Here is a 21,170-nt window from a genome sequence, read left to right on the forward strand (position 1 = left end):
TGTGGAGCTCTTCGAAGGAGCAGCCACTCCAAGTGCAGCCTCCGTGAACTTGTCTCACACCACCACGGCAGGTCGGCTGCCAGCCCAGTGCACAGGGGAGGAAAGCGAGGCTCGAATGGCAGTCCCTTTTCAAGGTGCCCAGGGCGCTCTCCCTCGTCCCCACTAAGCAGAGCCCCTCCCTCCCAGAAGCAGAGTCTGCTGGCTGTGTGGACCAGGGGCTGGCACAGAGCCTGAGGCAAGGGTCACTGCTTGAGGACCCTAGCTCTGCTTTGTGCTCAATGACCTTCTCTAAAGCCCCCAGCCCCAGGCTTAGAGCTCTGGCACTTTCCACGAGGCCTCCGCCATAACTTGTCAAAGTCCCTTCTGCTCACACGAGGTCCAGCGGGTCCTGCACATGCAGGTGAGAACGACCCCTGGACGGAGCACGTTCGAGGTGGTCCCCGTGACTCTGTGCACTGCCCTAGATGTGCTTTCCTGCCTGGAGGATGGGGTTTGGAGGGAGAGAGAGCAGGCAGGAGTGTGTGGGCCCTCCTCATCCTCTGTCCTGGTCAGCAGGTCAGGCTGCTCAGCTCAGGAGAGTTAGAGGCCGGGAGGGGCATTGGTAGGCCAAAGTGGGCTAGGGAGGTGGAGGGTGGGACCAGGGATGAGGCCAGCAGCAGGACCAGGAGGGCAGGAGGGGAGCCCTCCAGCTGGGCAGGTCACCCCTGGTGCCTTCCTCACCTGCATCGTAGCAGCCAGTCCTTGTCCATCCCTCCCTGAGTTCTCTGCCCCAGGCTCTCTGCATCCCCACGTTCCCAAAACAGGCTCACAGCAGAGAAGGAGATCTCGAAGGTCAGAGAGTGACCGACAGCGGAACACCGTGTTGACGTCATGCACCAGAATCTCCCCCTCTGGGGATATGTCCTCCAGGATCAGAGATTGAGGGAGGCTGATGTTCCCATCAGCGTGAGGAGGGGAGAGGAAAGTCAGAAACGGGGCACATTCCACATCGGGGCCATTTGGAAATTCGGAAGCCGGGATATCCAAGAGGAAGAGGGTTGTCTGACCAGGGTCCGCCCCTGAAGAAATCAGATCCAGAGGAGCACACGCCCTGCAGGCCTCCGCACTCAGCACCCACAGGATGCACGCACTCTGACGCACACACCGGCATATCCATGTGCACACACGCAGCACAGATGTGAACATGCATCACCCCACACGCATGCACCCCCGCGCACGGGCACACGGGCACACACACACACACACATGCCCGCGCGCACACACATGCCCGTGCGCACACACACGTGGACACCAAGGGAAAGGACTGGAAAGGTGAAGACCACCTGTGAAGGGCACTCCTGAGTTGCCACTTTCTTAATTCTTCAGTCTCTTAAAATTCATTCTTTTACTACAATAAACGTTCATTGTCTTGGAACAGAAATCTTCAAAAATAGAAACTAAATAATGTACTTTATTCCAAAGGTGGATCATCAATGGATTTCATTGAAGCTGTGATATTCACCTTTTTAGAATTAGGAAAGGAATACACGCACATTCTAAGAAGTTTCAACATCCCACCGGGAGCAGATGAGAGACTGGAAAGTCGCGAGCCCCGTGAACAGTTTGGTGCATATCTCCCTGGCGCGTTTGCTCTCATTCTGTCTCCTTCTGTCTGTCTCTCTCTCACACGCACATTCATTTTCATAGATGTCTGTCTCCCTGTTGATGTCACATATCCGTGTTCTGACGGATGGGCCGCATGGGTCCCATTGCCTCTCCATGAACCTGAGTTGTGTTCCCAGCTCCCAGCCATTGCAACCAGTGCTGTCATGACTACTCTTGAAAAGATATCTTGGAAACCTTGGGCAAGACCTCCTGTGGGCCACACTCCTGGCATTCGCACTGCCAGCAAAGGTGGGGTCCTGGGGAACTTGGAAGGGTCCTGCAGGCTATTCTCCCAGAGAGCAGTGCCCTTTCCCCCTGCTCTCTAGGGATCTGCGGGGGCCTCTGCTTCCCCAAATTCTCACCAGGGCTGGTCGCAACCAGACCAGAAACCTGCCAGTCTGCTGGTGACCAATGCCGTCTCCATGGTGTTTACGTTTGCACCTGTCCTCTAGGGGGAGGTCGAGCATCTCTGACATGCCGTCCCTATGTATCGCCTCTAGGGGGAATTGCATGTGTTTACTCTCTGTCCCTTGAAAACAACGACTTTCGGGAGTTCTTTGGTCTAGAGGGAGGTTGCACCTTTCTCTCACCTTGGTTTAGGAGGAATGCTTTCAAGGTTCTGGTTTGTCTTTCCAGCTGTCTCCCTTTTTCTTGTTTGTGTTTTGGCCACAGGAAGAACCAGGCACTTCCTGTGTGGCTTGTGGCTCTGGTGTCCCCCTTAGAAGAGCGGTCTGTAGCCTGACATAATGCACATGTTTACTAAAAGGGCTTCATTTGAAGCATCTAATCCATAAGCCTTTGGGACTTTCCTATCAGCTGGGAAAAATGCTATTCAAGTAGAAAGAGAAATGAAAAATCGATCAGTGCTTCTGAAAATATGGAAGCAGACTAGGATGGCCACCTATTGCATGACACCGCTTATCGGATACATCCAGAAAAGATTGACCAAAACCTGCCAGAACACAGAATAGGCGTTGTCAGGGAGGGAAGGAGGAATGAGGTATGAGCGCTTTGGGAAAAGGCTTCCCTTGTGGTGAAGGGAATGTTCAGCAAGCGGACAGTGGTGATGGAGGCCGAGCATTGGGACTGTACTTAATGCTCGGGAATTGTACAGTTGAAAAGGAGAAAATGCAGAGCTCTTAAAATATAAATAAATTTATTTTACAATTTACATAAACACCAAAGAAAGACAAGAAAACGAGCAACATAAACGGCTACACAGACATACAGGGGAAGCAGGGAGAGGAAGGGAGGTCGTGGTGAGGGAGCAGGTGGAAGGGATGGGTCAGGAGCTGGGGATGACGGGGGTTGGAGAGTGAGCTCTCCCGGGGACAATGCTGGGGCCTGAGCGGGCTCCAGGGCTCCAGGAGGATCTGGAGCAGGGGATGGCTCTCCCTGCTCCCTGGCGACCACTTCAGCCTGCCCCGGGGCACTGGCAGGAGCCAGAGCAGAGGATGGCTTTCCCTGCTCCCTGGCGACCACTTCAGCCTGCCCCGGGGCACTGGCAGGAGCCGGAGCAGGGGATGGCTCTCCCTGCTCCCTGGCGACCACTTCAGCCTGCCCCAGGGCACTGGCAGGAGCCGGAGCAGGGGATGGCTCTCCCTGCTCAGCTGGTTCCATGAGAGCCGGCTGCATGGCTCCTGCCCAAGCCTGAGGAGGGGCTGTCTCTCCCTGCTCCCGTCCTGGGGCGCCGCTTGTCTCCTGCCCTTGTGCAGGAGCTGCTGGATGTGACTGTGCTCCCCGCACACGGGCTGGGGCCTGTGCTGGCTCTGATCCTCGTCCAACAGTCCCTGAGAACGGCAGCCTTTTCCCCACGCCTGCCGCTACGCTGTTCCTGCCCAGCTTCTCCCCCCTCGGGGAGCTGGACTCCGTATCCTGAGTGGACCTCTGCAAAGACAGTGACCAACAGTCAGCCCAGAAGCATCAGAGCCCTGCTCAGCTGCCCCTGCTCTTTCTTCTGCCCTCTGCGCCTAATGCTCCCACATCAGGCACCACCCTGTGTCTGCGCAGAATTCTCCCCGGGATGAAACAGATAGACCTCAGGGGCTCGGGAGAAACCTCGGGCAGACGGTGCTGCCCGGCACTCCACGTCCCACCCGATCACCAATCAGCCATGAGCTGGGGTGGGAATGGGCCCGGCCCACCAGGCTTCTAACCCCTCATCAGCCTGCTCCTCCTCGCGGTGGTCCACTCACACAAACCACCCTTCCACATACACACACACACACACACACACACACACCCAGGGAGGGGACGTAGGGCTGTCCAAGTGGGACCACAGTGGTGGCCTGGCCTGGATTGGCCCACCCCGGGCGTCCCTGTGTTACCTTTGTGTCCCTCCGCACGAACGTCCAGAGACGTCTTGAGCGGGACAGGAGCCCGCCTTTGCGTCCAGGGCACTCCTTGCGGGCTCTGCTGAGGCTGCGGCCCCGGCAGATAGGCAGACAGCAGAGAAACATGCTGCTCCTTCTAGACGAGTGCTAGACGAGTGAGCTGTTGGGGGCTGTCTCTAGGAGCTGGGTGCCTAGAGACCAGGGTTCCAAGTTCTCTTGGGCCCAGTGAGGTCACTGCCTGGGGTCCCCTTCCCTAGGCTTCCTGCTCACACAAGACCTCCCTAAGGGCCCCCTGGGCCGCTGACGGCTCACCCTCCATCCCAACACCACAGCCATCCACAGTTGCACCAACACAGCCCATCCCACCGCCCCCGAGGAGGCCTGGCTCGAGTCAGAAGCCAGCGTTGGGGACGCAGAGCTGGTCAGACCTGGCTCCTCCTTCTTGCCAGTGATGTCCCCCTGGACAGCCATGTGCCTCTCAGGGCCTCCCCATGCCCCCATCTGTGCAGTGCGGGTCGTTCTAGTACCTACTTGCTAAGGGTGTCTTCAGGTGTCTAGACCTATCAATCCCTCTAGCGCCTGTCAACCCATGGGCCGCTACCCCGTGGAGCTCCTGCCCAGACTTAGCACGGGAAGGGTTCCCCAAAGGGCTGGGCGGGAGTAGGCTCCAGGGGCCTGGCAGGAGTCGGAGCAGGGGATATCTCTCCCTGCTCCGCGGAAGAGACTTCAGCAGGCTCCAGGGCCACGGCAGGAGCCAGAGCAGGGGTTGACTCTCCCTGCTCTGCAGCAACAGCTTCAGCTGACTCCACAGTCCCAGCAGGAGGCATAGCAGGGCATGTCCCTCCCTGGTCTGAGTCCATGGCTTCAGGCTGCTTCAGTGCCCAAGCAGGAGCCAGAGCAGGGGATGGCTGTCCCTGATCCACAGCCAAGGCTACTGCTGACTCCACAGCCCCAGCAGGAACCAGGGGAGGGGATGGCTCTCCCTGGTCTGAGGCTGCAGCTTCAGCTGGCCCCACAAGCACCAGCAGGACCCAGAGCAGGCATGACTCTCCCTGCTTCCTGATCATGACTTCCAATGGCACCAGGGCCCTTGCATGAGCCAGAGCAGTGGATGGCTCTCCATGCTTCATGGCCACGTATTCACTCGGCTCCACATCCCCAGCAGGAGGCGTAGCATGGGATGGCTCTCCTTGATCCAAGACCACCACTTCTGGCCGCTCCAGGGCCCTGGCAGGAGCTGCAGCAGGGGATGGCTCTCCCTGGTCCACGGCCACATCTTCAACCGGCTCCACAGCCCCAGCAGGAGCCAGAGGAGGGGATTGCTCTCCCTCGTCTGCTGCCATGGCTTCCACCAGCTCCTTTGCCCTGGCAGTCACCTGAGCAGGTGGTGGACCTGCCTGCTCTGTGGCCGCATCTTCAGCCGGCTCCAGGGCCCTAGCAGGAGACTCAACAGGGGGTTGCTCTCCCTGGTCCGAGGCCACCACTTCAGCCAGCTCTAGGGACCAGGCAGGAGCCGCAGCAGGAGAAGGCTCTCCCCACTTCCCGGCTGTGTCTTCAGCTGGCTCCACAGCCCCAGCAGGAGCCGTTGCAGGGGATGGCTCTCCGTGCTCCCTGGTTGCAACTTCAGCCAGCTCCTGGGTCCTGGCATGAGCCGGAACTGGAGATGGATCTCCATGCTTGACGGCTGCATCTTCAGCTGGCTCCAAAGCTCCAGCAAGACCCAGACAGGGGATGGTTGTCCCTGCTCTGCAGCCAAGGTTTCAGCTGACTCCACAGCCCCAGCAGGTGGGGGAGTGGGGGATGTCTCTCCCTGGTCTGTGGCCACGGCTTCAGCTGGGTGCACAGCCCCAGCAGAAGCCGTAGCAGGGGGTGGCTCTCCCTGCTCCCTTGCCGCACCTTCAGCCTTCTCCCGGGTACTGGCAGGAGCTGGGGCAGAGGGTGGCTTTCCCTGGTTTTCATGGCCATGTCTTCAGCCGGCTCCAGAGCTCAGCAGGTGCTGTAGCAGGGGATGGCTCTCCCAGCTCCACGGCTATGTCTTCATCCGGCTCCACAGCCCCAGCAGGAGCCAGAGCAGAGGATGGCTCTCTCTGCTCCTTGGCTATGGCTTCTGCTGGCTCCAGGGCCCGGGCAGGAGCCAGAGGAGGGCATGGCTCTCCCTGCTCCGTTAGTTGGGACTCAGCCAGCTGCAGGTCTCCTGCCAGAGTCTGTGCAGGGGATGACTCTCCTTGCTCGGATGGTGGTGCCTCAGTTGGTGGCAGGTCTCCTGCAGGAACCTGTGTAGGGGAGGGGTCCCCTGGCTGTGATGGTTGGGCCTCAGCTGGCAGAAGGTCTCCTGCAGGAGGCTGTGCAGGGTATGGCTCTCCCAGCATGGATGGTGAGGCCTCATTTCCCCGCAGATCTGCTGCAAGAGCCTGTGCAAGGATGGCTCTCCTTGCATGGAGGGTGGGGTCACGTTTGGCTGCAGATCTCCTGCAGGAGCTCGTGCAAGGATGGCTCTCCCTACATGGAGGATGGGTCCTCAGCTGCTTGCATGTCTCCTGCAGGAGCCAGTGCAGGGGATGGCTCTCCCTGCTCAGTTAGTTGCGACTCAGCCAGCTGCAGGTCTCCTGCCAGAGTCTGCAGGAGAAGACTCTCCTTGCTTGGATGGTGGTGGCTAGCCTGTGGCAGGTTTCCTGCTGGAGCCTGTTCAAGGATAGCTCTCCCTGCACAGAAGGTGGGATTTCAGGTCCCTGCAAGTCTCCTACAGGAGGCTCTGCAAGGATGGCTCTCCTTGCATGGATAGTAGGGCCTCGTTCGGCTGCAGATCTCCTGCAGGAACCTGTGCAGGGGATGGCTATCCCTGCTCAGATGGTGTGGCCTCAGCCAGCTGCCGGTGTCCTGCAGTAGCCTTTCCAAGGATGGCTCTCCCTGCATGGATGGTGGGGCCTCAGCTGGCGGCAGGTTTCCTGCAGCATCCTGTGCAAGGACGGCTCTTCCTGCATGGATAGTGGGGCCTCACTTGGCCACAGTTCTCCTGCAGGAGCCTGTGCAGGGGATAATGTTTGGGGGGATGACACTCTTGTGGCAGAAAAAGCTTAAAAAAACTAGCTGCGCCAGACTGTATCCCAGCACTGTGTGTGTTCCAGGCTGCCTTTATCTTGCTCACCATTTTATTTCCATCCCTGGGGCAGTGCCTGGCACATGGTAGGTACCCATAGTCAATACTTAAATTCATAAGTGAATGAAAACAGAAAGTGCTGTGAGAGTAGCAAAAGGGGAATTGGTAAGTCTCCCAGGGTGGAACACACGAGAGAGAAGGCATCGTGGAGGAGGTGGCAGGGGAATTTACCAGGTAGACTGGGGATGGGTGGCAGGAAAGGTTCCATGGCGAAGGGGGGGGCAGGGGGAGGCTTTAACTGCTGAGAGCATGTGGGGCTGCTGGAGTCTGATCTGCTTCCAGGGCAGTGGTGTGGGAGAGGCTGGAGGACAGGTGGATAGTGAGCAATGCAGGATTTTGTGGAGTTGGGGGAGGAGGTGATGAATGCCGCTTGGGGAGCTGTGGGCAGCAGACACAGGTGGGGAGACGTGTAAGGAGAATTGACTGGATTTGGGGCTTGATTCGATGGATGGAGTGAGCTAGAGGGAGTCGAGCATGACTCCACAGGCCAAAGAGCTGCTGCTGATGTTCTCAGCCCAGATGGGGGAGTCCCAGAGGAGGAATGGGCTAGGGATGGGTGGGAGGGGGAAGCGAGGAGGAGGTAGAGAGTGTATCTGCTTTTAGGGTTGTGGTAGAGTGTAGTGCTTCTGGCACAGGCTTCAAAGTCACAGGGATGCGAGCTCACGTCCCTGCTTCCCCAAATAGAAACTGGATGACTTTGGACAACTTACCAACCTTCTCTGAGATTCAGTTTCTTGTTAGATGGTCTTGGATATTGTCTTAGCACAGTGGCAGGCATGGTAAGCAGTCATTAAAGGTGCTTTTCATTAGGCTGTAGAAAAATAGATCTGGAACTCAGTAGACTTTTGGGGACCGGACATAACAGTGTATAGTCGAGAGTGAAAGTCTTGGGAACAGATGCTGCCTCCCAGGGGAGTAAATAGTGAGGAGAGAAGAGGGCAGAAGACAGACCTTGGAGAAGGCTTCCAGCACTGAAGGGTAAGGAGTAGAGGCTGAGCTAGTGACACAGATTGGAAGTTATTAGAGAGGAGGAAGAGATGGATGGGGAAGAGAAAGGCTCCTGGAGGAGGGAGTGTTTCCTCGGGGATGCAGTGGGATGGAGGAGCTCTCGGGTTTGCTCCTTAGGATGTCGGGCACCCTCCTTTAGCAAGAGCACTTTCTGTGCAGTGGCACAGAAGCCAGGCTGCAGTCGATTGAGAAAGAATCCGATGTGGAGGCCATGTGGGGCAGCCTGCCTGGATCCGGCCCCATCAGGGAGCATGAGGGAATGCTACCGTGCTTTGGGTCCATCGACTAGGACACTGGGCTTCCAGAGACTTCTTCTCATGAACCTCCGCTCTGTCTGATAGGTTGCGTGTGGTCAGGACCATAGGCTGTTCCTGAGGGATAGAGGACAAGTCTGTTCTAGTGGATGGGGCACAGATGGACAAACAGATAGTGCCCTCACACCCCCTTGGGAGGGGCCGTATGCAGCTGTGAGCTGTAGGGCTCTCAGGGGCTGGAACCACCTGCCTTCCTTTCACTCTTCCCCCTCCCATCACTTCCTGGGGACACAGTTCTCTTTGTGCGGTCCATTTCCCCTCAGCCCCAGCTCCCATGGACAGGAACTGCCAGAGGGTTGGACGGGGGATTAGAGCCTCCCCTCCACAAAGGAGTTCTGAGCCTTTCTCTTCAGAGACACAGGAGACTGCCTGACGCTTTCAAAGAAGACAGGGGCCACCTAAAGGGAGCTCAACTGTAGCTGATTTGAGAAGAATGTGATCAATGAAGGGAAGAATGAGGGACAAGCTTTCTCAACCTTGTATGCTGAATCTTTTTGTCTCTGATATTTGTCTGAGGGAGGGCCATTAAATTTAAGATGAAATCTCATGTAAGTCCTCAATAATCCCACCACCGCATGAAGCCATCTTTGCCTCATTGTCTCCTGTTTTCTCCCAGTCCTTCTTCCTATGTGTCCATCATTTACACTGCAGTCTTAACCTAGATGTGGCTTTCTATGCTTGTTTTATCATTTCAAATTACAGAAACCGTTTTTCCATGTTGGTAGAATGTTTTTTCTTTGCTGAGGAGATTTGCCCTGAACCAACATCTGTGCCAGTCTTCCTCTGTTTTGTATGTGGGTCACCACCACAGCACAGCCATTGGCAAGTGGTGTAGGTCTGCAGCGGGGAACCAAATGCAGACCCCTGATGTGGAGCACGCCCAACTTAACCACAAGGCCATGGGACCACCCCCATGTTGGTACACTTTTCACAGTTACAGTTTTTAATGTTTGCATGATATAGCATCTTCTAATCATTTTATCAATGACTTACTTTTAGGTATAGAATACATTATTATTAACTATAGTCATCTTTTTGTATATTAGATCTCAATAGCTTATTTATCTCCTAACTGAGAGTTTGCACCTTTTCACCAACATCTCCTCGTTCCCCTCTCACACCCCCGCTCCCTGGGAGCCACCATTCTACTGTCTGTTGCTATGAATTTGAGTTTTTCAGATTCCACATATAAGTAAGACGATGCAGTAATTCCCTTTCTGTGTCTGGCTTATTTAACTTAGCATAATGTCCTCCAGGTACATCCATGTTGTCAGGAAAGGCAGTATTTCTTTCTTTTTGAAAGCTGAATAATATACAGTTGTGTAGATGCACCACATTTTTTTGTCCCTTCATCCATGAATAGCCCCGTGGTTTGCTCCCTGTGGTGGCTGTTGTGACAAATGCTGTGGTGCACACATGAGTGCGGAAGTTACTTCACGACACAGATTCTGTTATCTTCCGATGTGCCCCCAGCTGTGGGATTGCTGCATCATATGACAGTTCCACTTTTAATGTTTGGAGAAAACTCCAAATTGTTTTTACGTAATGGCTGGACTAACAAAAACCAATTCCAGATGGATTTTAAATACAAATGGAAGTTATAAAAATACCTTCTGCGACACGTACCGTAGGAGAATATTTTCAAGAACTTGGGGCAGGCAAGCATTTCATAGAACAAAAGGATAAATTGGAAAGTATTAAAAAGAAGAACTTGTTTTTGTCTAAAGAAACTTTTAAGAGAGTAAAGAAGGCAGGCACGAAGGGCATAAATACTTACCATTTATTTATCTGACAAAAGACGATTCTAGGATGTGTGACTAACTCCTATAAATTGATAAAGACACACACAGACAATCCACCATGAAAAGAAATGGGCAGGAGATTTGACTAGGCATGTCACAAAAAAGATACCCAAATGGGAATCATTAGGTGATTGGATGCTCCACATTATTACTCGTGAGGAAAATGCAAATTAAAATGACGACGAGATACCCCTACATGCACGCCACAATGGTCAAAATCAAAAACTCTGACAACAGCCAGTGTTAATGAGGATGTGAAGCAACTAGAACTCTCATATACAGCTGTGAGGGTAAACTATTTCATCCACTTTGAAGCTCTCTGGTAGTATCTCATAGAGGTGGATGTGCACATAGTCTATGACCCAACAATGATGTCCCCAACATAGATGTGTTCCTATGTTGGCCAGCAGACTTATACAAGATGTTCAGAGCAGCATCTTTTGGCATATCCTCAAACTGGAAACAACTCACTGGACATCAGTGGTGGAGTGGACAAATAAAATGGGTTATGTTTCATAGTGCAATACCATACAGAAATAATGTTCAGCCACAGCCACATTCAAGAATATTGATGAATCTTACAAGCGTAATGAAAGAAGCTCGACATAGAAGGAGACACTCAGTATGATTCCATGTCAATAGAGTTCAAAGACAAGAAAGACAAATGGAAAGTTAGAATATTGATTTCCCTTGGGGGAGAGAGGCAGGGACCTGGGAGGGGGCATCAGGTGGCCGTTCAAGGGCAGCTCATGTTCTATTTCTTGTGGGTACTGGTTGCCGGATGTGTTCCCTTTGGGTAATTCATGGAGCTATGCAAGTATGATTTCCATAGTTTCTGGTATGTATGCTATGCTCCCAATTGCCAATCCAATCTTGTGATTGTACCCTTTTTGACTGATTAGTCCCAAGGCAAGGCATAGTGGTTGGCACAAAGCTCTGGAATTAAGGACCTGGATGCATAGCCCAGATCTAACCTCTTCCAGCCTCGGAGACCCTGGCCAAGGGACTACCTCTCTAAGCATCACTTTCTTCATCTGTAGGCTGGCTTGAAGATGGAAGCTGTCTCTTAGTTAGTGGGAGGATCCATTCCTTACTGGCACAGGGCAAGAACTCCATAAACAAGGGCTCTTGCGGTTATTCTTGCTGTTCTTCCATGTTTGGGCGAGGGAGCTGGTGGATGGTGGCCAGTGGCAGAGGGAGGAGCAGGATGGGGATCCAGTGAAGACACGTTCTCCAGGTGAGGGTGAGGGAAAGAGCAGAGCTGATGCTGAGGTGCAGAGGGGAGGGTCCCAGGCCTGAGTCCCCTCCTTCCTTCCCCATCTCAGCTCCTGCCATCTGTAAACACAGGAGGTGAACTAACCAGGTGATCTCTAGATGGTTCACCCTTCCAGCTAGGACACTGGAGAGTTGGGAGGGTGACGGTTAGGCCATGAAAAGCCAAAAACAAATTTCCCAGTTGGATCCCCCCTCAAACACAAAGGACCATCTCTGGGAGTGAGCTGAGTTGGAGATCAGTGGTGGGATTATGGGTCCTTTCTATACTGTTCCTTGTACATTTTTCTACTTGGGATGGGAGCCACCCGAGCTGAGGAGCTTCCTGGGTGGCTGAGGCTCCTGGGGTGTTTCCCTTATCTCAAGACTCCACATGAAAGGGGGTCCCTTGGCCCTGGAGAGCAGAGAGTCACGTTCTGTGGATGGGACAGCGTGGAAGTCCCTGGGCTCCGGAGTGCTCTGTCGGCCCTGCCACAGACCCTCCATGAGGGATGTCCCTGCATTTGATGGCTTGTGGGGGGATTACATTAAGAGGAGGGGGCTCATGCTGTCAGTGCCTGTCCTCCAGGGACCCGTGACCTTCTGTCCTCCTCCTTCTTGCCCTGAATCAGCCCCTAGCCTCCCCTGGGTGGAGCCCCATCTTCCCAGCCTGACCCATTAGAATCCGAACTCCCCCAGAAGCTCAAGAGGAGAGAGTCCGTGAGTGCGGCTTTTGTCCGCTCCAGGGTATCTACCTCTCTCAGCCTTTGGGCCTGGCCTCTCCCTGGGGGAGTCTGGGTCTCAGAAGCTGCACCTGGGCTCCTCCCAGCTAGCAATATGTGCTTCCACTCACATCCTGCGCCACCGAGCTGTGTCCGCCTGCGGTGTGCACAATCCATGCACTGAGCCTTGTTTGGGGTGAAGGTTTGTGCTGCACAGGGAAGCAGGGGTGGATGGTGAGGAGGGGACAGACAAGTGAAATGCTGCCTAGAGTAGGCAGGAGTCAGGGGAGCCAGGGCACGATATGGTCGGCACTGGGGGCCTTGACATCTGCAGTCATGATGTGAAGGTGGGAGCAGCCCGCGCTCTGCACCAGCCTCGGCCCCTCTGACTGCTGGGGTCAGGTGCAGGAGAGGCACAGAGTTGGGCTCCCAGGGCGGATTTCACCTGGCCGGGACCATGGAAGGAACGGGCAGAGCTGTGGGTCGGGAGCGTGGGGCTGTCCCGGAGCTCAGTGTGTGCTTGGAAAGGAAGGATGTGATGTAGGGAAAGGAAAGTGGGCATGGAGCAAGGGTGGCAGACGGAGACCCACTGGGCTGAGGAGGTGTTGGGGGAAGGAACCGACAGTGAGAGGGCAGGAACGACACCAGTGGGTGCTGGCTAGAGGTGGCTGGCCTGAAAAGGGGTGTCAGTCATGGTGGAAATGTTTAAATGTGTTCTGTGAGGCCAGAGCAGTGGGTGGTGGGGTTCGAGTGGAGGAGGGAGGAGGCAGGGCCACAAGGGTCTGGGATGTCAGAAGGATCCTCTGGGTGGATGCAGAGTGACCAAGAGGGGTCAATTCACAGTGGTGTAGAGAGAGACAGGGCTGGCTTGCACACCCACCTCGATGCACACACACATGAACACACACACACTGTGATCAGAACACAGGGTGCTGTTGGCCCAAAGGCTGAGCACAGCTGCCTCTAGTGCTGGCTGATGTTGACGGCCCACTCCTTGTAGCCAGGCCACTGTCCCTAAGGCCCCTCCTGCCCACAGAGACCCCACTGAAGAGCTTCATCTGCACGTCCTGATTATTCATCTTTTCATTGAAGTCGCTGATGCACTGGTCCCTCTCCAGGATGAAGCAGACATGGATGATGGCTCTCCACCCTGGAAGGGACACAGGTTAGAGCCAAGTTGGACTTGTCAGGGTCCACGGGGATGGGGAGGGACCTAATGCCTGCAGGAGGGAGAGCAGATGTAGGGGGAGCACCCATGCAGGGAGCTGCATGGTCAGGAGGGCAGCAGTCTCAGACCATCAGCAAAACAGAATGGATGTGGCTGGCGGCTGGCCGGGGTGCCCTCAACCCTGGTTCTCTGCTGGCCTCAGATCGCCACCCTCAACTTGGCTCCTGAGGCTTGTTTTCCCGAGTTCTCCCATTGCTGCAGGGAGCTTAGGAGCAGCTGACCCAAGCCCCAGACTTGCAGACCGGGTCTCTGGATGGCGTAAGAGGAGATGATGGACACCGTACCAGCAGGGTGTGGTGTCGCCTGAGGGCAGGGCCCGGTGAGGTGGGGGAAGCACAGGAGCCCTGTCCCTGGGCAGGGGCCAGCTTCAGTGAAAAAGACTCCCAGCTGGAAGGGTGGCCAGGGAAGACTGTGCTCGGGCTCCGGGAAACTGGAGAAAGTTGGTTCTTGGACACAGTGTGGACAGAACATGAGCTGCATGTTGGGACCCGCCGGGATGACGGACGACTCTGAGCAGTGGAGGAAAACTGCCTCCCCAGGTGGAGATCTGAGGTTTCAGTGGGCCGCGGGAGATGAGTCTGTCCCCTGAAAGGTCAGCCAGATTTGTTACTGAACCTGATGTGAGTTTGCTCACCTGTTGCGCAGCAAGCCAATCTCTGACACTGGGTGTGGTGGAAGAAACTAGGAACTTTATTTTTGCACAGCGCTGAGCAAGGAGAGAGGGAAGCTAACGCTGAAATCCCAAACTCCCCACAAAGGTAAAAGGAAGGGTTTTTATTTGGGGTTTTAGGTAGGGGAGTGGGAGCATATGGCCTTGCTGGTCAGAGCTTTCCCACCAGCCTGTCTTTTGCCTTGAGACTACTTGCAGAGAAGAGGAAGCCTGTGACCTTGCTGGTCAGCAGCTTTCCCACCAGACTGTATCTCTTTGCGGGGAGGAGATAATCCAGGTGCTTGTCCTTGATGGTATCTGTCTCCATGGAGGATAGTGGATTATGGAGCCAGGAAGCCAGAGAGTAAGCAAGGAATGAGTGTGATTTTAAACCCATATATTCTGGGTTTAATGTGAGGAAACTGATATCAGGGTCCGTATCATAGCCACTATAGAAAGCAGTATGGAGTATCCTTAGGTCATTAACAATAGATCTACCATAGGATCCAGCGATTCCACTGTTGGGTCTTTATCCAATGAGCTTGAAAACACAAATGCATACAGATACATGCATCTCTATGTTCATGGCAGCATTATTCACAATAGCCAAGACTTGGAAGCAACCTAGGTGCCCATCAAGGGACAAATGGATAAAGAAGATGTGGTGTATATATATACACAATGGAATACTACTCAGCCATAAGAAATGATGAAACCTGGCCATTTGCGACAATATAGATCGACCTTGAGGGTATTATACTAAGTGAAAAATGTCAGAGGGAGAAAGTCAAATACTGTATGATTTCACCCATAAGTGGAAGACAAAAACAACAGCAAACAATCACATATCAACAGTGATTGGAGTAGTGGTTACCAGAGGGGAAGGAGGGAAGGAACAGGGTGAAAGGCGTGGCTGGGCACACGTGTGTCTTGTTGGATTGTAATTAGTCTTTGGGTGGTGAACATGATCTAATCTACACAGAATTTGAAATATATTATGATGTACATCATAATATACACAAAAATTTAGAATTACAGTCTGGATCCAAACTTCCGTATTTTTAAAAAAATGTGTTTAAATTCTTAGAATAGTTTCTTACTTTACATTGATCATCACTTTAATCTGTGTTACTTTTGTGTGTGTGTGTGTAAGGAAGATTGGCCCTGAGCTAACATCTGTTGCCAATCTTCCTCCTTTGTTTTTCTTGCCAAAGCCCCAGTACATAGTTGTGTATTCTAGTGCTTCTCTGTGGAATGCCTCCACAGCATGGCTTGATGAGCAGTGTGCAGGTTCACATGCAGGATCCGAACTGGCAAACCTTGGGCTGCCAAACAGGAGCACAGGAACTTAATCACTAGGCCATGGGGCTGGCCCACAGCTTCCATATTTTATGCTAATCTTAAATAATGCTATCAGCAAACTGAGTAAGAGGGAAAATTTTCCAACTTGTTTTATGAGGACTGTAAAATCTTGATACCAAAACCTTACGAGGACCCTAAAAAAAGGGGAATAATAAACAAACAGAAAATTAGACTTTATGAATTATACCATTAACTATAACAGCAAAAGCTTCAAATATGAAAGATTAAATTTGATGAAATATGTAGAAGACCCCTAGATTACAAACAAAATATTTTTAAGAAAAATTTAAAAGACCTAAATAAAAGGAGGGCTGCAACATGCTCATGGATTGGAAGACTGTGCACTTAGAGATGTCAATTTTCTCCAAATTTTTCTATAGAGTCAATGTAATGGCAATCAAACTAAAAGCAGTTATGGGTGGTGGGTGGAGGGACTTACATAATGAGCCAAAAATAGTCATGATACTCTTGGAGAAGAAAAATAAAAGCGATGGACTTACACTGCTAAATATCTAGACTAAAGCTATAATAATTGAAACAGGGTGCTATTGGCACAACGTTATATACATAGACAAATGGAACATAGAAGGCTGGAAGCACACCTACAGATAAGACAGATGATGTTACAATGTAGCAGGGGAAGCATGTTGTTTTCAATAAATAATGCTGGGTAAGTTGGATGTGAATATGGAAAGAATACATTTTGATCCTGACCTCACACCATACACAAACATCAATTTCAGGTGGATATAAAATCTAAATGTGAAAGATAGAACAGTAAAGACTCTTTTAGAAGAAAAAATAGAAAAATATTTATGAGCTTGGAGTAGGACAGATTTTTTAAACAGGACGTTAAAACACTATACAGGCTACAAATAGAAACATTGCACTACATTAAAATTAAGAACTTCCAGTTATCAAAAATTACCATATAAAGCCTAAAAATGAGAGTTACAGAGGAGAGAAAGGGTATCAATACTTACGTTGAAGAAAGAACTCATGAGCAAAACATATTAAGAACCCTTACAATCTCACTAAGAAAAAAGCTGACAACTCAATAGAAAATAGGCAAAGCATTTGAACAGGCACTCACAACAGAGAACATCCAAATGGCTGATCAACATATGAAAGGCTCTTAACATGATTAGTCACCAGAGAAATGCAAAGTAAACCTACATTTGAAATAGAGTCACTCACCTCCTATGATGGCTAAAATAAAAAATACAGACACACCAACCGAATTTTGGCAAGGAGATTGAACAAGTGGAACAACTGGATTTCTCATACACTGCAGGTTGGAGAGTAAATTACTACAACCACCACTTTGTGAAACACTTTGTCAGTATCTGCTATAGCTGAGAATGAGCATACAGTCAACAGGAATGCTAGTATTTGGCCACCAAGGTCTTGTTCTAGAATTTTCATACGAGTACTATTTATAACAGACCAAAGTGGAAACTATCCAAATATCCATCAATATTAGAGTGGGTAATTAAACTGTGGGATAGGCACACAATGCAAATCTATTCAGTAACGAGAACAAATGTCTAAACACAACAGCAGGAATGAATCTCATGAAGCAAAATATTGAGCCAAAGAAGTTAGACACAAAAGAGTATGTCCTGTACGATTCTAAATTTATCAAGTTCAAAACCAGGCTCAATTTAGCTTTGGTATTCAAAGTCAAATAGTAGTTACCCCTGTGGGACACTGATGGAAAGCGGAATAATAAGAACCTCTGGGGGCAAGTGACATTGTTTGTCTTCATCTGTGTGCTGGTTACCCTATGGAGTCACTTTCTGAAAATTCATCATGCTGTACCCTTATGATTTGTTCAGTTCTCTGAATATATGGTATACTTAATAAAATGTTTTTAAACCCATATTACTCCTACAAGTATTAGGATTTAGTAGAGGGGTCAGATGAAATAATTAAAACTATAACACACTTCCTCTGTCTTTGACAAAATGAATAGTTAAATAGATCACACTTTCTAACCTAGAGAATCTAATTCAGTTGCTCAGCAAGCAAGCAGTCAGATTTGGGATCTAATGTATTAGGCCACATAAGCATTTCATTTAATATTTCAAAGTAGGGAACAAATCTAATCATTTCTAACATAATGGTCACTTTCTTAAAGGGCTCTTGGGTAAGAGCAGAAACAAAGACAAAAATCAGAAAATAGTAGCAAAGACGTGAGATGGCAGAGTGAGAGAAAGAGGATACGTAAATGAGTAGGTTGAGTGAGGCTGAAATTTCCCTAGACTTCAGTTATCCTGGAACAATGTCAGCAGTTCCAGCTACACATGGCACGTTGAATATACATAAAACAAATACAGTGATAAAAATGTTTCTGAACTACATTTTGAAAACTTGTGGAGAAAAAAGCGCGGGAAGCCCAAGAGAGGGTCAGAGAATGAGAGAGATATTAGACAAATACTAAGAAAAGAATAGAAAGGCAGACAGATGCAGAAGACATCAAAGAGCAAGAAGAGGTCCAACTTCAGACCTATACGGACTTACTTCATCTTTTCCTCTCCAGATGCAATTCTACCTGCAGAAGTAGTGACTTTAACTCATATGGCAACTGATATAAATGTTGACAACGTGAAGGGGTAATGGGACTTGGATGTGAATTTCCATCTTACTCATGAGCAAAACAAAATGTGGCAGCATCATGACATTAACAGTCAATCAGACATAGGACAAGTGCAATTTGATTAAATGTAGGAAAAAAGAGAAAGCCCAACTCTATTGTTCCTGAAACCATTAGTGAAACAGAATCTAATGGAGAGGAAAGACCTCACAGATTATTTATTCCCTGCCCTTTCCTGGCATACAAACATAGGAAACTTGGCTCATTCCTAGTAAAATATAGAGAAAGTCTAGGTATTTCTCAAATTAAACTGACCCTTATATAAGAATTCTGTTTCTGCAGGTGGGACACAGACGCTTAGAGCTTCTCTATAAGGATATTATCAATGATCCTCAGTTTGGACACATTAGCAGATATATGACTCTGTAGGAGAAAATTTTTCTGTAGCCTGTAAGCACTGCCCTCTTGTGAAAAGATTGCATTCCTGAGGAAAACCACTTGTCCTATATTCCTAGTAACACCTATGGCAGGAAGGAGTGGACCCAGAACAAAAGAGGTTGATTCGTATCCCCCATCTCGCTTATGCTCTGGCCACACAGGAAGAGAAGAGGTGTGTGGAGAGTTCTAATGCGAGGTCCTGAAGGGAAAGTTGTGTGAAAGCAGAAGGGAAGTAAGACCAAAGGAAGAAAAATTGATTCCTCTCTCCAACTTTAAAGGGAAAAAGGCAAATGGAAAGAGACAGAGTAAGTTAGAGGGGATGAGGGAATGGTGGACACAGCCAGCATAGGAGAAAATGAATTTGGAGTGCATTGGCTTAATGACCTGAAGCTTCAATAGATATGTGTCTTCATAATCACTGAAAATAAAAATAAATAGGCTTAAAAGAGGACAAAGAAGAAGAAACGGCATCTTGGATGATCATCCCAGTCTAGCCTGGTGATGACACAGCCTGCACACCATCAGATGGCAACAATACGAGAGTCCCCACGGAAGACCTGCCGAGCTAAACCCTTCCCAAACTCCTGACCCACAAAATAGTGAGAAAAATAAAACAATTCTTGCAAGTTGCCAAGTTTCAGGATAATTTGTTAACTAGCTAAAGGTAACTGGAACAGCCACCCAAGACAGATGCATATCTGCCTGGGCAAAGAGAACTGCCAGAGAAACACATGGGTTAGAGGCATTGGATTTATGGGTGTTGCATGGGCCCAGGGTCCGGTATGCAGCCCCCAATGGTGGTAGAGCCCATGTCAGAGGTGCTGCCGCTGAAGGCTGTGTCACAAGTTCTGCTGTGGCTCCTGACACCTCAGGTTGAAGATGCTACCTTACACTGCTGTCGGAGGGGCAGGTGTGAAGCCAGAAGTACCTTTTCTCCTCCTGTAGCCTCTGGTTGTTGTTGTGGGTAAGTGTGATTTTTGAAACCTCGCATCAGGGCACCACTGCCTCTGCCAGTGGTATCTGCATTTTGAATGCAGCCCTTGATGTTGAAAGACCAGGGTCAGAGTCATTGCTGCCTGGGGAAACGGAGGGGGCTCGTTCACTGGCACTGCTGTGTTGCCTGCAGTCTCAGGGCATGGGCGCCCCCCACCATCGTGGGGGGTGGGGTAGGGCTAAACCGAATGTCATTGTTCTTCCTGCAGTCTCTGGTCACTGGCCCGCGCTGGTGAGCATTTTGAAATCTCAGGTCAGAGCACCACCACCCTTGCTGTGGATATCTGTGCTGTGGATGCTGTACCCACGGCTGGAAACACCAGTGCCACTGTCAGAGAGAGAGAGGGAGCTGGGTCGCTGGCACTGCTGTGTGTCCTGAAGCCTCAGGTCGTGTGCACCACCCACCACTGCTGGGACAAAGAGGGGCTATGCAACAAGCACCATGCCTGCTCCTGTAGCCTCAGGCTGCTGATGCATGCAGCTGTGCTCCTCAGGTTAGGACACCAGAACCACCGCTGGCAGCATACACCTTTTGTATTGCCACTGCTTTCGGAGGGGGAGGGGGCTGCTTCCCTAGTTCCATTGCTCTAGCCCACCAACCTTTTGACGTATAGATGCACAGAAGTCTCAGGCATTCTGGTGTTCTTTGCAGCGAGTCCTTTTTTGGTCAATTGATGTCCCACTAGGTGTAACATAAAGTGGACAGACAAAGAGAACAACTGACTTTACCATGATGCAGCTGCCACGTTTCTTTTTTTAAAATTAATTATTTATTTATTTTCTGATGTACATCATAATATATTTCGAATTCTGTGTAGATTACATCGTGTTCACTACCAGAAAATGAATTATAGTCCGTCACCTCACATGGGAGCCTCATCACCCCTATGCCCTCCCCCCTGCCCCCTCCCCCTATGACAACCACCAATCCAATCTCCAATGCTATGTGTTTGTTTGTCATTGTTTTTATCCTTTACTTATGAGGGAGATAATATGGAATTTGAGTTTCTCGCCCTGACTTATTTAACTCAGCATAATACCCTTAAGACCCATCCGTGTTGTCACAAATGGCCAGATTTCATCTTTTCTTATGGCTGAGTAGTAGTCCATCGTGTATAAATACCACATCTTCTTTATCCATTCGTCCCCTGATGGGCACCTAGGTTGCTTCCAAGTCTTGGCTATTGTGTATAACGCTGCAACGAACATGGGGTGCCAGTATCTTTGTGCCTTTGTGTTTTCAAGTTCCTTGGATAAATACCCAGCAGTGGGATAGCTGGATCATATGGTAGATCTATCCTTAATTTTCTGAGGGAACTCCATACTGCTTTCCATAGTGGCTGCACCAGTCTGCACTCCCACCAGCAGTGAACAAGCGCTCCCTTCTCTCCACATCCTCTTCAATATTTGTTGTTTCCTGTCTTGTTAATTATAGCCATTCTGACCAGAGTGAGGTGATCCCTCTTTGTAGTTTTGATTTGCATTTCCCTGATAGCTAATGATGTTATTTTACTTCTGTATCTGAAATCTTTTCACATGTTATATTAATGTAGTGTATAAAATTGGAGTATGACCAACAGCGAGAGTGAGGAATGCTAGCAGTAATTTCCTGCTTCCATTCCTTGACTTCTCTTCTATGATATGGCACATGGGGAAACCTCAAAAGTGTCTTG

The 21,170-nt window shown here is 50.4% G+C and overlaps 2 protein-coding genes across 8 annotated transcripts in view; one reads left to right on the top strand and one right to left on the bottom strand.

Moving 5' to 3' along the window:
* The window catches only part of LOC139040142 (olfactory receptor 2AE1-like), an 81,648-nt gene that overhangs the window by 48,895 nt on the left and 11,583 nt on the right, over window positions 1-21,170 (top strand). The window lies entirely within an intron of this gene.
* Window positions 1-21,170, bottom strand: part of LOC123276643 (odorant-binding protein 2b-like) — a 67,629-nt gene that overhangs the window by 19,276 nt on the left and 27,183 nt on the right. Inside the window, exons 2-3 of one of the 7 annotated variants that reach the window (XM_070484214.1) lie at window positions 7,849-7,945; window positions 4,245-6,952 (exon numbers count right to left, since the gene is read on the bottom strand). The exons of 4 other annotated variants lie outside the window; for them this stretch is intronic. In XM_070484214.1, coding sequence (XP_070340315.1) covers window positions 4,601-5,320 — 720 coding nt within the window. In that variant the 5' untranslated portion in view covers window positions 5,321-6,952; window positions 7,849-7,945 and the 3' untranslated portion in view covers window positions 4,245-4,600. Of the gene's footprint in view, window positions 1-4,244; window positions 7,946-20,097; window positions 20,180-21,170 lie in introns of those variants that run through there. 2 more of the 7 variants (XM_070484215.1, XM_070484213.1) reach the window with 2 other exon arrangements.

The sequence above is a fragment of the Equus asinus genome, chromosome 14, assembly GCF_041296235.1.
Source record: "Equus asinus isolate D_3611 breed Donkey chromosome 14, EquAss-T2T_v2, whole genome shotgun sequence".
NCBI lineage: Eukaryota > Metazoa > Chordata > Mammalia > Perissodactyla > Equidae > Equus > Equus asinus.